Raw genomic sequence first — 18,104 nt, 5'->3', positions numbered from 1 at the left:
CCTTATAGGGTCCACAGTGTGAAGATTAAAAAGAAATGGACTACTGTAGAAGCTTAGTAAGGGCAGGAATTTGAGCTATTTTTTTCATCAACAGTGTATTCTCAGGGCTTGGACATAGTCAGCCAACAATGACGGTTCATTGAATGACTAAGTTGATCAAAGGAAAAGGATATGATTATCTTTCATTAATTGACCACGTATGATGTACCAGGCACTATGCTAAGCTCTTAACATAAATAATTCCATCAGATCCTTACACTGATGATATGAAGCAGATTCTCTTATTGTTCAAATTAGGTCCAGTCTCTGGCAAAATTGTTACATGGATGATTTTTATCTTTGGGGCTCCTTGAGCCTTTCCTGAAGAATGCAGAATCCATAACTTGTGATTATTCGTTCCACTGCCCAAACTGCCCCCTCCCCCCAAGCCTGGTGGTGTCAGTATCACTGGAATAAATTGGTCCTAAATGATGTGCTACTGAGCACCCAAGATGGACCCCTGAGGAACCTGGGCTTTTATGGGTGAATCTGGAGGCACCAGTCACTGGGAAATTTGGTTTTCTTCCCTACAGTGTTTGGTAGGAATTTCAAACTAAAAAAGAAGGAAAGGGTTTCTGCTTCCACCCCACCCCTACCCCATGGGGGAAGAGAATGCTGGACCACTTCTGAGGGGGCTGCCTATTTCTGGATATTAGGATGCTATGCCAGATAGAGATGTATTGTGCAGATTCTCCCTTCAAGAAAAGGCTCATCGCCCAGCTGTGAAGGGTGTGGTTGGCTCACAGCCTCCGCTGTTAACTGGGTCAGATTGGCCTCAAGCTGAGGCAGTGGTCTTCTTGGGGTGACTCCATCCAATGACTGTGCAAAACTGTGGTACAAGGTCCTATCCATTTCTGCCTAACACAGGGCTCTTCCAACATGCTCGGAGTTCCTGGCTGGGCTGACAGAGACTTTGTCAGATCTGCATCATGGCCTGGTGACTCCCCTTCACTAATCTTGTTTCTTCCTTTTCTCTCTCACAAGTGTTACTCCCCCCGTAAGCCTTTGACACCCCTAAATCTGTCTCAGCTTCTGTCTTCCGGATGACACAGATGGGGTGTTGTTAGCACCAAGCAACCTTTCATCAGCGAAGGGAGTGGATCCTTTAGAGCTGGATTTGAGCCAGTCCCAACCAGCAGAATATATAATCACCCTGGATGTTGGGGACCAAGGAATATTTCCACTCTGGCACGAGAATCGAATAAGCTTTATTTCTTGCTGTCGTTCTTGGCGCTGACTATGTCTTGACATTATATAACATGGCTTGAATGTTCCTACTGGCTTTCTCAACAAATAGTTTGTTCAATGAATTAAGAGCGTGACTAAAGACAAGGTCACTAAGTTCATTTCCAGTCAGCCAGTTAGTTTCAGTCGCATTGCCTGTTATCAATGGACTGTTACATGGCCATATATGGACTCCATACATCCCTTACCCACCCTGAGTCGTGACTTAGGCTAGTGGTTTCTCAGCCACTTGACCGACTGTCACTTCCCGTGGGTCACTTATAAAATGCTCTATTTCGGTGTTGGGTGAGGAAGTCTCTCTTTTTTTAATTTTTGTTTTTTGTGGGGTTTTTTTTTGGAGGAGGGAGGTAATTAGGTTTATTTATTTATTAATTAGTATTATTTATTTAACGGAGGTACTGGGGATCGAACCCAGGACCTGGTACGTGCTAAGCACGTGCTTGACCACTGAGCTATACCCTTTCCACCGAGGAAGCCTTAATGTGGTTGGTGACCAAGTACTTAAGTTGAAGCCACAAATGGAAGGGAATAGATTTTGCTTTTTTTTTTTTTGGCATGGAAGCATCACCTAATTCTGTATTAGAAGAACGATGCTCCCCAAATCATCCATCCATCTGTCCATCCGTTCATCCAGCAAATATTTGTTGACTGAGAGAGTCACTTCACTTACTCAGACTCCTTGCTCTCCACTTGATCAGACTCCTGCAGCTACACCCATAATGCCACATTCTTGGGAAATCTCCTCGCAGCTTCTTAAGTAGTAACTACCAGGCAGACACCTCTGAGGGTCTCAAGCATGACTTATTCCGTCCGTTGTTTGTATCAGTAACATCAAGCCTCGACCTGTGTTGTGGTGTCAGTAAGAGTAAGGACTCTAGGATCAAACGGTCCTGGGTTCAAATATAGGTTCTGCCTCGTACTGGCTGTGTGATCTTGGTGAGTTTACTTAACCTCTCTGAATCTTAGTTTATGCCTCTGTAAACAGGATAATAGTACCCATTATATAGAGCTATTATGAGGATTTTTATGAAATAATATTTGTAAAGCATTTATCTAATGCTCACTGGTACTCTACTTATGACATAAAAATATTGTTTTTTAATGTCTGGCCCCTGAACAGATGATTTTTGTGCTGCTGCAAAATGTATCCCCATTGTAACTATTTGCCTTGGTAAGTGGATTCTGGCACAATCCCATCTTTGAACAAATATGACTTTGAACAAGACCTTCCTTATTTGAGTACCAGATTGTTTCCAAGTTTGTTTAAGAGCCTTAAATATTAAAGTTACTAATGCAACTTGACTATAATACAGTAGTTGGAATTCAAGTGTCAGTGTCATCTTTTAAATATGGGAATATGATTGAATTTTAGCTCTCTTTTCTTTTAAGATTGGTAGATGTTTAGGGCTTGGGCAGCTCAGTTCTGCAATGACTGGCCACTCTTAACAAGAATCAGGACCATATTCAGTTGGTCCCATAGAAGAGAAGGTCCAAAGTTTCCCAGGGTGTTGACAGAGGATGGGATGTATGCTTGGTCCATCTGCTGCTGTCGTACTGACTGAGACTGGCCCATCAGACTCACTCATCCTTCTCCATAAAACCTTTACGTCCCAGAGACCCACCCTATCCCTGTCCACTGGGCCAGGAGAGGGCTGGGGTCCATTAGAGCTTGTGTTCTTTAAATAAAGCTCTGCTCATCTGGAGGGAAAGAATTCTTCTGGCTCCATTCCTGGAATTAAGTGGTCAGTCTTTAACTGGATCAAGTCATGTTTCATATTTCTCCTTTTATTCCTCTTCTTCATTACTATTGGCTTCTGTTTCCCTATGCAATTTTTTTTTTTTTTTTTTTTACTTTCTACCTTATAATCAGATTGTTTTCAAATCATCCTCACACTGGTCAGGAGTTTCTTGAGGACACAGCCTTTACTTTGTTTATCTCTTCAGCCCCTCAGAGTGCCTAATATAGGCCCAGCGTAGAGCAGGCTTTTGGCAACAGTCGCTGAATTAAGCTGAATCGTTACTGTTCAAAAATCCTTTAGTAGCACTGTCTCCTAAAGCAGCTTGCCACACCACAGACAAAATTGCTCTGCATCGAATGCTTGCCCTCTGGATCTTGTGTTATACAATAGCTGTACTCCCTATGGATGGGTAGCCAAGTGAAATTTATGAAATGAATCCTTATTCCATGCACTTACACCGTCTTCTGGGAGACACTAACACCAATGGTGACTCTTCTCCTATTTTATTTTGTCATCTTTCCCCATCTCTCTACCTCTTCCTCTCCTCCACAGTATAAAAGTTGGTAATTCGTTCACCTGTGATATTTACCAGTCATCTACAATGGACAGGAGTATTTTCAGATCATTAATTTACAACTCTTACCACAAATATTTAAATGCAGCACAGGAATGTTATTTAAGGGAATCCTACTGCAAAGACAAGCATCGCTTTTATTTATTTATTTTTTATTGAGTTATAGTCAGTTTACAATGTTGTGTCAATTTCTGGTGTAGAGCACAGTTTTTCAGTCATACATGAATATACATCTATTCGTTTTCATATTCTTTTTCACCGTGAGCTATACTACAAGATCTTGAATATATTTCCCTGTGCTATATAGTATAAACTTGTTTATCTATCCTATATATACTTGTCAGTACCTATAAATCTCCAACTCCCAGTCTGTCCCTACCCATCCCCCTCCCCCCGGCAACCACAAGTTTGTATTCTATGTCTGTGAGTCTGTTTCTGTTTTATATTTAAGTTCATTTGTCATCTTCTTTCTTTTTTTTTTAGATTCCACATATGAGTGATCTCATATGGGATTCTTCTTTCTCTTTCTGGCTTACTTCACTTAGAATGACAATCTCCAGGGACATCCAAGTTGCTGCAAATGGCATTATGTTGTCATTTTTATGGCTGAATAGTATTCCATTGTATAAATATACCATAACTTCTTTATCCAGTCATCTGTTGATGGAGATTTAGGTTCTTTCCATGATTTGCCTATTGTAAATAGTGCTGCTATGAACATTGAGGGGCAGGTGTCTATTTAAATTAGGGTTCCTTCTGGATATATGCCCAGGAGTGGGATTGCTGGGTCATATGGTAAGTCTATTTCTAGTCTTTTGAGGAATCTCCATACTGTTTTCAACAATGGCTGTACCAAACTGCATTCAAGCATTGCTTTTGATTGAGTTCATTTTAGTCCAGCTTTGGTTTTGTCTGGGTTTTCTTTCACCAAATCCCTAGCTGGACTGCATCAAACCTCTTGGGTATATTTGCAACCTTGACCTTACCATCTCAGTGTTTACAAGCTGTCTTGGCAATGCTTAAGCCAACCACCAAAAATGTGTGTAGATCTGAAATGGGAGTGAATAGCCAGAGCAGGGATCAGTCAGCTCCGATCTTAGTAGACAAGCTCATCCACCACATAGGCTTCTGATCATAGATTTCAGTCCTATGCCCTCTCTCTAGCCCGTGGCCTGATAACATAAATTACGAGACCACTGCCCTGGGTAACATCTCTATTTACAGACAGATTTTCTATAAGGTTACTTCTAAAGCAAGAATCCCTAGTGCTTTTAAGATAGGATTTAGGGCTCAATCATTCCCAAGTTGATCCTCTGTATAGGTGCTATGGTAGGTACAAAAATTGAACAAAAAAGGATTCTCCACCAGCAGCAGAAAGTTACAACATGGTGCTACGATATGAGGGATGGGAGCAGTGGTGGGATGGGATAGTGATCATGTGTGATGCTCCCCTCAGCATCATAGCCCAGGAAGAGTTCATTTCGAAAACTTGATTGCTTATAGGCCGCCATCTCTTCTTGGAAAGAATCAGATGGAGGGAATAAAGTACACAGCCTTTGCCACCATTTATCAAGTTCAGGTGTTCCCTCCCAGGGCCAGGAAAATCACGAGCCCATGATGACTAAATACCGATATCAAAATACCAGTGACTGATATTAAGCGTGAACTGGGAATGATCACACAAGGGGTGACTTTTTAAAGCAGACCACAGATACAGTGCTGCAATTCTTAGATCCACTGCCTTGTGCCCAACTCCTCCCGTGATACCAGTCGCTTTCTGTTTTGGGGAGTGCAAAAGGGGACCGTTAGCACAGGGCAGAAAGAGCCATAGCTTTTGACAAGCCCCAGCTGGGGGCACAGGAGCCTAACACAACATTCCTCTCACCTGCAATGCTCTTCCCACATGCCTTCCGCATCTCAATACCCTCCCTAGCTTTCAAGACCTACCCCACGGTCTACCTTCTCCACGAATAAGTCTCTGACCGCACCAGCCCCTAGCATCACCCGTTTGCTGACCTACGATGATCTGGACTTGGTCCCACTCAGCTAGCTTATTTCATATACTTGTAGAATTAAGTCCTTATTGAGTATATGAAGCATTTCCCCACCTTCATTGAAGGGTGCTTAAAGGAAGGATGGCATCTTGTACTTCTCCAGTTCTCTTATGGGACCTCTAGTATAGTGAGGTATACGGGGTGATAAAACACCTGTTCAGTTATTGCGTGCAAAGGAAAGGCTCCAGGGGGTGAGTTCAGAGAATGAGGAAAAGGAATTTAAATGTACTGAATACTGGACACCATATTTTAAAGACTTTATTTTATTCAACTCTATTTTAATCAACTCTATATTAATGCTTTGTGATACATACCACTGTCTCTGGTAGAGTTTCTTTGTTTCTGAGGCCCTAAAAATGGAGTAACTCACGTAATTCCACACACATCGTGAGTGGTGGAGCAGAGTCCCCACCACATCCCATTTCCTAGTTATGTTCCATTCCTGCCACGAGTAATCGGATTTCTGATTCCAAGCCAGATCCACAGTTAAGTCTGGTTCCAAAAGGCAGCCCTGTAGAACATCCACTGTTTTTCTTGAGTGTGTGTTTTGAGAAATGTAAGGTCAATAAGTAGATCTAAAAGAGATGAGATTGCCAAGTTTCAAAAGGGCAGGAACAGTCCTTGGCCTCACACCAGGGAGTGACAGACCAGTTCATGGAGCGGGAGGAGGGGAGGTGGTGCCTCGTGGACAAAAAACTGACCCAGAACAGATATAAAAACAGAGGCGCTGAGGAGTGGAGCCACCATCAGGGGAAGACTCACTCCCAGGGTCTGTAGGAGGCAGCACGATCCCCACCCACATGAAGCTGCTGTCGCTGTGTCTGGGGCTGACTCTAGTCTGTGCCTGGAGAGAAAGAAACGATGTTGTGGAAAGTAACTTTGACATTTCAAAGGTAGGGTCAGTGGAGCATAGTGACTTCTGACTTTGTTGGGGGTGGTCTGGAGGATTCTGAAGCAAGGTGGCCCTACTGGAGGGCAGGAGTGCCTTGACATATTGAACAGAAGGGGTGGCTGCAGACCTGGGACTAAGAGCAATCGTGCCATGTTGAAAGATGACAACACTTGGGGACCTCCATTATCATTAGAAGGACAGTGGAGAGGGTCCCAGGTGTGGTTGCCAGTTGACCTGAGTTCTAATTTCACCTTCTTATCACTGTTAGGAGTCCTGGTCCACAGGCCAGAGTTCAAGGAGCCAAGTGTTCGTGTTGTATTCCTCTCTCCTTTTCTCACGCAATCATTTTATTGATTTATTGCAGATTTCGGGGGACTGGTACTCCATTCTCTTGGCCTCAGATTTCAAGGGAAAGATAGAAGAAAATGGTAGCTTTAGAATCTCCATGGAGCACATCAGTGCCTGTGACAACTCTTCTCTGGCCTTGAAACTTTATACAAAGTAAATGTGGGGTTTTTTTGCTTGGGAAAGGGAAAACAGAATCCTGAGTAGGGTCTTGGACCTTTACACACACACACACACACACACACACACACACACACATATTCTCAGCCTCTATCCAAAATGAGTGCATTATCTGGCCCTGACTAGAGCTTGTTAACCTGTAGCTTTTCTAGATTCAGAGGTAAGAATTGGAGGCAGGAGTATATTTAAATGGGAAGAGAGGGGGTAAGGGGTCGAGAGGTATCAGAATCCTAAGTCATGTGGCAATACAGCACAGGGCTTGGAATCAATGACCTAGCTCACTCTTAAATCTATCTCCTACTAGTTGTATGATCAAGAAAAATCATCTCTTTCTACCTCAATTTTCCCTTGGGTAAAAGATGATAAAAATTCTCTCTCATGGTTTTATGGTGAGGACCAAGTGAAGTAATGTTTGTCAGGCACGTAGCTGAGAGGCTGGCACGTGGTGAGAACTCAGCTAATTATCTAGACAAGTCGCTGTAGGAATAGTAGTGGGGGAAATAGTGGTAGAGTAACAGTGACAGAGGTAGTTGACTTATTCTCAAAGTACCAAATAAAGTGAAATAATGTAGATAAAAGTGCTTTGGAAAAACTACCCCAAAATGTTCAACAGTTAATCAGTGGAATCAGAAATTTAACTTATAGGTAGAGTATGAGGCAGCTCGTCCCATCAGTATCCCTTGAGCAGCAGCTCATTCTGTTTTACCGGGTAAATGGAGAGTGTACTGAAATTTCTTTGATTTGTGACAAAGCAGAAGAGGATGATGTATATACACTTACCTGTAAGTATGCCACAAAAAAAAAAAAGTCTTTCTAAATTCTACTTCCAACTGCAAGGAATTTACTAAACCCCAGTATCTTCAGAAGCTTGATGAATTCCTGATCAGTACTTATTTCAGTAGTAGAATGGGGTCATCTAATAGCCAATGTCCTGAGTTTGGGAGAAATTTGTGCATAAAAGCCAATGTCTGGCACATAATTCCCTGAGATGAAGAAGACAGATAGGCCATATGTACCTCCTGCAACAAAAGAAAATTGGCACCAAAAAAAAAAGAAAGAAAGAAGAAGAAGAAAGAAAGAAAGTAAGTAAATTGGCAGGACAGCTTCTCATTCCCTGCCCACTTCCTGGTGATGTCTGGTGGCCACTGCCCCAGCACATTACTGAGAATATAACTGGGTATATGATGCCAGTGGGGCTCACAGAGAGGACAGCCACATGGTGGGCAGACACGGCCGAGGGAGGAAGGTGAGTCTCAGGGAGGAGGATGGAGGGGAAGTTGCCACTGAGGCTGAATTTTTCTACCACTAGTCAATCCTCAGAAGCTGCTTCACAGAGCCCAGAGAGATGCAAATGGAAGACAGTAGATATCACTCTCTATCTCTTCCAGGCTATGCACTTGAGTTTGTTTTTGTGGGACAGAACAGGTAAAGGGTTTCACTTGCTTCCTGTGGTCCAAAGAAGTCCTGAGCTATGTTCTGTTTCCTCCACAGATGATGGATACAATATATTTTGCATCCTTGAAGTGGACTATGATAAGTATATTATTTTTTATCTCGTGAATGTCAGCAACAATGGAACATTCCACGTGCTGAAACTCAGTGGTACAGTGTTTTCATGCTGACGCTCATCTTGGGGGCGGGGAGACCAGGGAAGGAAGGAAGCCTGGAGGCAGTGTGGGCTTCCCGAACTTATCCTGGGACATCTCTCCTCCTCTGAAGACAGACGCTCTCACCTTTGGTAAAAATCCCTCAGGCTCAGTGATGGGAAGATGATGACTCTCTCATCGTGCCAGAAAGATAGCCTAAAGATGTCAAATCAAGTCAGGTTATATTCCATCCCAGGACTTCTGCCTGAGCCCCAGTCAGTGCCATCCATTTCCCCGTCCGTCTGGAGTCCCACCCCTCAGTGAGCCTCGATGGCCAATAAACACGACACAGCAGTTACTGTCACTCTTCCCACAGCCCGAGAACGAGATGTGACTGCAATGCTTAAGAGAAAGTTTGTGAGAATTTGCCAAAAATACGGAATTGTTGAGGAAAATATAGTTGACCTGACCAAAGTTGGTAAGTTGAGTGATCTCTGGCTTTCTCTGCTGAAATTCCCATCTTACCGAGGGAATGTTACCGATGTGAGGAATCCAAGAGGAGATAATATCCCCAGTCAGTCCCCTTTGTCCTAACCTGGAGAATCATCTGGCTTCATTCTGGGAAACAAACTGGGGTTGGTGTTTGAATGTGCCCTTCTCTGTCTCTGCAGATCACTGTCTCCAGGCCCGAGAGAGTGCAGCTGACCAGGCCTCCAGGTTGGTGATCTCTGGTGGGGGGGTAGGTAACCCAGGGAGCAGTGCCTTCCAAAAGCATTGGGGGTTAATGTCCAAACATGACAATACAAATAATTTGGTAAGGAAGCTTGTTGGGAGAGCTTGAAATTGGGAGTTGGAGGACCAGGGTTCAGGATCCAACTCCAACCGTGAACTTTTGAGCATATGATGGAGCAATTAAAAGGCAAAAATAATGTCTACCTTACAGAGATACCGTGTGGATATAATGCTGGAGAAAAGGGGAATTCAGTCATTGATAATGTGCTAAAACCCATTAAGACCAAGCTTTAAATGGGAAAAGGGTTTGAGTACGAAACTCAAATATATTTCTATGTCTGTGGTCCATCTTTCAAGCCCAGAAGGCCATCTCACCCTCCAATTTATGGAAAAAATTTCTTCCTTTGATCGCTACACATCCTTAACTTCCAGTCTGGGAAGAGAGCTGTCCGACCTTGCAGTTGTCTTCCAGTCTGGAAAATAGACTCTTGATTTTCCTCACCTGTTTCCTACCTCAGATTATTCGTGGGGCTTCATTCAGATAATATATGTGAAAGTCTTAGCAATTACGGCTTACATAAAGTAAGCACTGAACGAAAGACAGCTGTGGCTTTTGTCATTATTCCTCAATTTACCAAAAATTCTTTAAAACTTCCAATGCTGAAGGTGGCAGAACAAGCCTAGGGTCCTTCATTGCTGCCTTTCTGATTATTTTCATAGACTCACTCGGGGGAAGGTTAAGACGGGAATCAGCAATAGCAAAAAAAAAAAAAAAAAAAAGTCATTTACTTAACACCCTCCCTCCCCCTATTCTGGCAAATAGCAGGGGTTAGTATGCAGGTTGATAACGATTTCTTCAACATTTCTTTTTGGTAATAGAAATTCTCTTTGTCCTCAGCTCAATCTGAGATGCCCTTAATCAGTTTCCATGTTCTCTCTCTCATCTGCCGATTTAGCGCCTAGTGAATGACTTCTCACTTGGGCTCCAGGAGCTTCTCTTCCATGGGTCGCACGTTGTCCTGTGGCAAGTTCTGTGACCTGATTTCCATCCCTGTCGCACATGAAGACATTATCTCTACATCTTCAGGATCTTCCCTAATCATCTGGGAAGACTCATTAGCTCACCAAGAATCAAAGGTTTTTCTCCAAATTTCTGGCTTGCTTTATCATACCCGGGACAATGCTACTGTGAATGAGACTGTCCTCCACCTGATCAATAAATGATTCACCTTGCAGTCTTGTGACTTGTCTTCTGTTGTAAGAGATGTGAGGCTGACAGGAAGTGAGGGAACTTCCTCGGCCCTGTACCCATAAACTTCCTGTAGCTTCTCAGAATCTTCCCTGAGTTTCAGGATTCCCCCTTCTCTGCAATAATTCTCTGTCCCCATGAGTGCGGCTTGCCTTTTGAGCCGCCCATTTCTTAGTGATCTGGTAAGACAAACGATAAGACTTGCCCTATGAATTGCTCCATCCTAGAATTCTCTTCGTCAGTGGGGTATGAGGGAGCGATGCTGCTGGGGCTGATTCCAGCTTGACATGCTTCAGGATATGCCTTCATGCCCTTGCTTCTCTATCTCATCCATCCCCTGAGCTGGTCAACGTCCTTTTTAATCTTGGAAAACCACTTTCAACCACACTGTTATCTACTGTAAACATATTAAGTGAGATTCCATGAAATGTGAGCAATACTTATATCCAGCAATCTGTACTCAGGACAGTCAGGAGGCATCAAGGAGGCTAACTGTTATTAACCTCTTCTTTGGGGAGCTCACAGAAGAAGATCTTTAATTTCCCTTTCAATACAAGGGAGGGCCACAATGATGACGGGAGATGGCTGGATAGTGCCATGTGTTTGGGAGCTACAGCCAAGCAGGAGGCACAGAAAGACCCTCAGGGGTTCCCAGGACAAGATGGCAGCATGAGCTCACACTGAAACCTACCCCTCAACTCCAAACATTTTATGCAAATGAGGCATGAAATTGTTAAGGACACTTGAAAGCAAGAAGTGAAGATGTCTGTGGGTCAGGAACAGAGCAGTCCTTAAAAAAAAAAAAAAAAGGAAAAGAAAAAAAAAGGAAAGAAAGAAAAGGAAGAAAACAGATGGGAGTGATGTGAGCAAACAGGCCAGAGCAGATCCTCCCCCAAACCTGCAGTAGTTTCTTCCGAACATGCTCTTACTGAGACATCCATGGTTCCCCACTGTAAGCATTCTTCCTAGCTACAATAATAAACCCAATCTGTTCAACTGCAGGTATGTTCCTGGTCTTTGGCCAAAGAGCATTAACCAGGCCCACGTTATGCATGTGTCATCTGGAGTTCTGGGAAGCTAAGTTACAAATGCAAGACCTGGTTTAATGCTGTGCACACAGGATGCCGCCAAGGCTTTTGGCCTGAGAAACTGGAAGGATGGAATTGCCATTTACTCCAGTTAGCTGAGGGAGCGAGTTCAGTGGGGGAAGGATAGAATATCTGAGTGTTAGACATTTCGTTAGTTTACCTAGCTTGGCTACTACTGAGAAAGAGAGCTAGCTATAATCCAGTATGATTTACTAAAGATTGAATTAATCTGATGTGGGCCTTCCAATGTGGCTGACAATTCTGTTCCCTATAGTCATTTAGGAACTCAGTTCCTTTTATCTCATTTCTCCACCGCCCTAGGACATTGTCCTCATCTGTGTGGTTAAAGCTGAAGTGTAAGAAGTAATAAGGGAAAAGAGAATGTGGTGGGAGCAGGTCTTATGCCCACTGTCGTCTGTGGCCCCAGCTCTGGGAGGTTCTCCCTTGTCCATCACCGTCCACGGCCACTTCCTGCTTACGCAGGCCTGGAGAGATTATTTTGAGGGTTAGAGAGTCACTGTTTTTGCTACAGGCCAGACCTAAATTTCTTTTGGCAACACAAATTCCGCAAAAACTTAGTAAACTTCTAGTGTATTTGCCTCTTGATTTCTTTATTTGCAGATAACCAGACCCCCCAGATCTTATCTAGACTTAGATTTAAGCCTGGAAACTCTGGTCTTTTCTAGATTGACCTCTATGCCCTGCCCACTCCATCTCCTTCCTTTAATTTAACGGTGGCTAATCTGAGGCCATCTAAAGCCACAGATTTGGATGGGTTATTTTTTTTGGGGGGGAGGGCCTTTAATCCATCCTTTGCTAGCAGGCTCTTCACTTTTCATGCAGCAACACCATTTCTGCTAAAGCCAGACTTCCACTCCACGGGCACTACTTACAACTGCTTCACTTTGGGATACAGAAGCAGCGACTCTTAGTCAGCTTAAAGGGATGCTTCAGGCAGAAGAGGGTCTCTTTTAGCAAAGTTGTGCCACCTTCTCTCTCTACTTGCAGCCTGGCTGGCTCTAGCCTGAGTCCCTCTCTCTTGTAAGTTTTTCTGAAAGCACAAGAAGTCACAGACACATTAACAATATTCCAACACCCCAAATCTTTTCTATTTATTCCCCTAGCTCTACAGCCTTTGTCAGCACATGGTCTGTTTTCCAAGGTACAGCAGGCAACCATTTGACCAAATATTTTACCAACAGGTAGAGTTACCAGCTTTCCAAGCTGTGACAGTTGAATCCTCGGTGTCCAACATTGACCTTCCTCCAGTAAACTGGCTGCATGTTTCAGGTTCTATCGATTGCCTTAGCTAGTGAGTTTCCTCCACAACCTGTATTTCTGTAACCAGCCTTGCCTAATAAAAAATCATGATAAAGTCAGCCATTGTACTTGTTAATAAAGACTTATGTCAGTTAGAGGGCCAATGAAAAGTGGAATAATTTATGTCTTAAAAAGATCAAAGCCTGGGGATGTTTGCTGGCTAGTTTCCTGTGAAGATATGAAGAAGAAAAAAGATCTCAATCCAAGTTGGGGTGCGTGACCCTTCATATTCTGTGCAACCACCCTGTTAATGTAAAAATATCCTTGTTTATCTAATTTGCTTTGAATGTTCTCATTGACATAGAAACGTCCAGACTTTAAACACTCATTATTTTTTCCTGGGCATGTAACATTTAGTCTTAAAGCCACAGACAGTAATTGCTTTTCTTTGGGAAGTATGTTCCTCCAGTGGCTGTGACGCCCCTAGGAAAGAAATGAGTGCATTTTTTAAAAAACATTTTTTAATTGAAGTATAGCTGACTTACAATGGATTAGTTTCTAGTGTTCTGCATAGTGGTTCAGTTATATACGTATATATATTCGCTTTCATATTCTTTTTCATTACAGGTTACTATAAGCCATTGAATATAGTTCCCTGTGCTATGGAGTAGGACCTTGCTGTTTATTCTGAGTGCATTTTTAAAGGAGAGAGCATTAAGACTCTCCAACCACCTCCATTTGTACCTGATTGCACCAAATCAATGCCACTGATTTAATAACAGATTTCATTATCAGCAACATAAATGTGAATTTTCTTCAAGTTAAAAGGGAATGTACCAGATCTATATGAGCATTGTTAGATCTCAAAAGCAAATTGTAAAAATCTTGTAGCTCACGGTGAAAAAGAATGTGACAATGAATATATGTATGTTCACGTATGACTGAAAAATTGTGCTCGACACTGGAAATTGACACATTGTAAACTGACTATAACTCAATAAAATAAAATTTTAAAAAATTAAAAAAAAAGCAAACTGTAAGATGAAAAAAGACAGCTGCTGAATAATATGTGCAGAATGACACCATTTCTATAGCTTTTAAATAACACACAGAGCAATGCAATGCTTTATTTATGGAGTCCTGCATGTATGATAACGCAGGGCTTCCTGTAACGTGCATGCGAACCACCTGGGGGTCTTGTGAAACAGCGGGCTCTGAGTTAGCAGGGCGGGGGCGGGGCCGAGGGCCCGCCTTCTAACAAGCTCCCGGAGACGCCCGTGCTCCGCCATCTTGGGACGGGGGGCGGGGGGGACGCAGGTAAAGTGAAACCGTTCTTATTCAATTATTTCGCCCCATCTGCGTGCTGGAACCTTTCCGCTGTACTTCCGGACTTTCCTAAAGGTTCTCAAGTCCATGAGCGGTTGTTAAAATAGGTGTGTCTGTGGGGCTGTGAGGATTAACACCTCCTAACCCACCGTCTTGCTGATGTCAACCCGAATCAGTGATCATTTCGCCTGGAAGACTCACAGACACAAAGACGCTGAGTTTTCAAAGCTTTTTTTTTTTTTTTTTTCTAGAATATCTACTGAAATCAGGGGTCAAATGAAAACTATGGTGGAGTTGTTACCGACTTGGGTCCCTGGACTCTGTATTCAGTAGAAATGATTGGAGGCCAGACGAGGAATTCAGGCAAGGCTTTACTGGGACTCGTGCTGCGACACAAGGGAGCGAGAACAAGAAACAGGTGCCGTTGCTTGCGCCTGAGTCGGGGGGTGAGCTGGTTCCTTAAACAGGGCGAGGGCAGGGGCGGGTCGGTGGGTCGGGCTGGAGGGGTCCACCCCCCTGGTGGTGCTGTGTGCACCCGCTTTTGCTCTCAGAAATGGCAATTGGTTGGGGCCTTTTTGTCTCTTATTGTTCATAATTGCCCGAGACGGTGCATGCTTGCAGCTAAGTTTAGTCCCTTATAGTTTCTTTGTATTCGTTGCTGAAGGAGATGTTTGTCCAGGTGCAAGCACTCAGGTAAAAGGTCCCGGGTCCCAGCCTATCTCAGAATCAGCCGTCAGTGGGAGCGCTACTGCTTCTTGGTACATTTTGTTCAGAGATGGAGGGCCAAGCTCACAACCAAGTCCCAGGGGGGATTTTCCATCATGATATTTAAGTCCTAAACTCTGTTTTTATTAGTTCCTTAGCAACTTACTACCACCTCACTGCCCGTCAACACATTCTTAGGGCCTGAAAGCAAACTGAGTTAAAGGAAAAGAAATAAGTCTACCGCCAGGAGCACCACAGAATAATACTGCAAATGCAGATGAGGTAGGATTACGCAGTAGATCACACACACCACACTCCCTTGCAAGAGCTGAAAATTTATGTTAGAAAACTGTGTATCAGCAACACAGCTAGGGAGCTCCATTCTTGGCACCCAGCTGGACAGGAGAAATGGGTCCTATATTAGTTTCCTTTTCCTGCTGTAGCAAATAACCACAAATGTAGTGGCTTAAAACAGCACACATTTATCACATTACATGTTCTGGAGGTCAGAAGTCTGATGTGAGGCTCACCGGGCCAAAACCACGTGATCCCAGGGTCTATAAATTTATTCAGATCATTGTCTATGTCCTTTCTTAGAGTTTTTTTTTATTTTTTTTAACATTTTTTATTGATTTATAATCATTTTACAATGTTGTGTCAAATTCCAGTGTTCAGCACAATTTTTCAGTTATTCATGGACATATACACACTCATTGTCACATTTTTTTCTCTGTGAGTTATCATAACATTTTGTGTATATTTCCCTGAGCTATACAGTGTAGTCTATTCTACAATTTTGAAATCCCAGTCTATCCCTTCCCACCCTCCACCCCCCTGGTAACCACAAGTCTGTATTCTCTGTCTGTGAGTCTATTTCTGTCCTTTATTTATGCTTTGTTTTTGTTTGTTTGTTTGTTTTTGTTTTTGTTTTTTAGATTCCACATATGAGCGATCTCATATGGTATTTTTCTTTCTCTTTCTGGCTTACTTCACTTAGAATGACATTCTCCAGGAGCATCCATGTTGCTGCAAATGGCATTATGTTGTCAGTTTTTATGGCTGAGTAGTATTCCATTGTATAAATATACCACATCTTCTTTATCCAGTCACCTGTTGATGGACATTTAGGCTGTTTCCATGTTTTGGCTATTGTAAATAGTGCTGCTATGAACATTGGGGTGCAGGTGTCATCCTGAAGTAGATTTCCTTCTGGATACAAGCCCAGGAGTGGGATTCCTGGGTCATATGGTAAGTCTATTCCTAGTCTTTTGAGGAATCTCCACACTGTTTTCCATAGTGGCTGCACCAAACTGCATTCCCACCAGCAGTGTAGGAGGGTTCCCCTTTCTCCACAGCCTCTCCAGCATTTGTTATTCATGGACTTTTGAATGACGGCCATTCTGACTGGTGTGAGGTGATACCTCATTGTAGTTTTGATTTGCATTTCTCTGATAATTAGTGATATTGATCATTTTTTCATGTGCTTTTTGATCATTTGTATGTCTTCCTTGGAGAATTGCTTGTTTAGGTCTTTCTTAGAGTTTTAAAGTTTTCTCCTTGGCGATCTTCTGGTATATTCTTGGTTGGTAATGCCTATATACTTTCACAGGGTTTTTTTGTTTGTTTATTTGTGGGGTTTTTTTAACCATTAATTATTATGAGTTTTTGCTGGTGTAGAGAAATGTTATTGATTTTTGTAAGCTGATCTCCCTAGCAACCTTGATGAAAATTTTCATTAGTTATAATAAAATTAGGCCTAATACTTTGTGGATTCTGTTGGTTTTATAGGTACCTATACATGAGTGTGTTATCTGCAGGTAATGTCAATGTATCTCTTCCAGTCCTTATCCTTCTTTCTCTCTTTTTAAATTCCTCCTCTGCTTATAACTTCAGCCAGACCTCCAGGAATACTTTAAACATCGAAACCTTGTTTTCTATACCAGGGGTTGGCAAAGTATGGCCCATAGGCCAAATTCAGCCCACTGCCTGTTTGTACACAGCCCATGAGCCAAGAACACTGGCGATTTATGTGATACTAGAAACACTAAATTTTCAACCCCAGTTAAGCAAAATGTTATTCCAGAAAAGAATTCCATTCTTCTCATTAATAGACCCGTACTTAAAAAAAATTGTATTCAATATTGTGTTTTGAATTTCATCAGAAAATATGGACATGTGTTTTCCTTATTACTATATTAATATCTACATAATATCTTCAATTTTGCCTCTTGGCTTACAAAGCCCAGTATATTTACTAGCTAGCTTTTAGAGAAGTTTGCCAACCCCCTTCTCTACACCATGCTCTTTGCCTTGAATGCTCTTTATTGTGACCATTTGTGCTACACTTTCTCCAAATAAACAAGTTTGTCAAATTGAAATCCTCAAAATGCCATCAATAAAGTGAGTATGAAATTATAGGATTGTGGGATTAAGGAGGTATTTTCAAGTTGTCCTATTGGTCCCCTTTAAGTCTCATGAATAACTTATACCTGAGTGGAGGAAATTTACATAAGTGTCAAATAAACTTCCAGAGTAAATGTCAAACCAGGACACCCTGAGGTTATTGTGGGGTTTCAGGGACAACAGTGAAGACTTCCAAATCTCTATTCTTGGCTTCAAGGACTTTGTCACTTGATTCTCTTGTCCCAGGAAGGAACTTGAGTTGAAACTATTTGCTCCTGGAGGCAGGCCCATCAGGACACTAGCTGTTGTTCTTAAAAATAAGCATTTCAGAAACATTGTTCCGTTGTTTTTGAAAAACATATGACGTATCTGTTTTGGTTACTAGAATAATAGACAATTACTGGTGAACCACTTGGTGAAGAAAGATGGAAAACTGGAGTGCCAGGGAGTTCAGGAGAGCCTGGCCTGAGAAACAAGGGCTAACAGCAGTCATCCAGCCACCAGGATTCCTAACACAACTCCCTTCCTCTTCCCATGCTTCTTTTAAACCTGAATCAGCTATGCACACAATTTTCCTCAAACACCCCATGAGCAAGCCCTTTCCTGGACCCTTGTCCTTGCTGCTTCCTTTGTCTGAAAAACTCATTCCCCGGATATCTGCACCTCACACAGAGGACTCCTCCAAAC

The 18,104-nt window shown here is 42.6% G+C and overlaps 1 protein-coding gene across 1 annotated transcript; it reads left to right on the top strand.

The window, feature by feature from the left end:
* Window positions 1-5,688: 5,688 nt before the first annotated feature.
* LOC102514102 (allergen Fel d 4-like) lies at window positions 5,689-15,397 on the top strand. The gene is made up of 7 exons (XM_032479130.1): window positions 5,689-6,544; window positions 6,908-7,044; window positions 7,720-7,883; window positions 8,560-8,670; window positions 9,031-9,132; window positions 9,326-9,371; window positions 14,561-15,397. Exons 1-7 carry the CDS (start codon window positions 6,452-6,454, stop codon window positions 14,640-14,642), a joined length of 735 nt encoding a protein of 244 aa, XP_032335021.1. The 5' UTR covers window positions 5,689-6,451; the 3' UTR covers window positions 14,643-15,397.
* Window positions 15,398-18,104: the final 2,707 nt, after the last annotated feature.

Source organism: Camelus ferus, chromosome 4 (assembly GCF_009834535.1).
Source record: "Camelus ferus isolate YT-003-E chromosome 4, BCGSAC_Cfer_1.0, whole genome shotgun sequence".
NCBI lineage: Eukaryota > Metazoa > Chordata > Mammalia > Artiodactyla > Camelidae > Camelus > Camelus ferus.
Note: the sequence above shows the minus strand (reverse complement) of the source record. Positions and strands in the feature narration are given on the sequence as shown.

Bases quoted from the DNA above. Each gene is read 5' to 3' on its own strand.
- LOC102514102 (XM_032479130.1), top strand. From the start codon at position 6,452: ATGAAGCTGCTGTCGCTGTGTCTGGGGCTGACTCTAGTCTGTGCCTGG. The intron at 7,884-8,559 runs AAATTCTACTTC...TTTCCTCCACAG, and splicing joins AAAAAAAAAAAAGTCTTTCT to ATGATGGATACAATATATTT. The intron at 8,671-9,030 runs GTACAGTGTTTT...CTCTTCCCACAG, and splicing joins CCACGTGCTGAAACTCAGTG to CCCGAGAACGAGATGTGACT.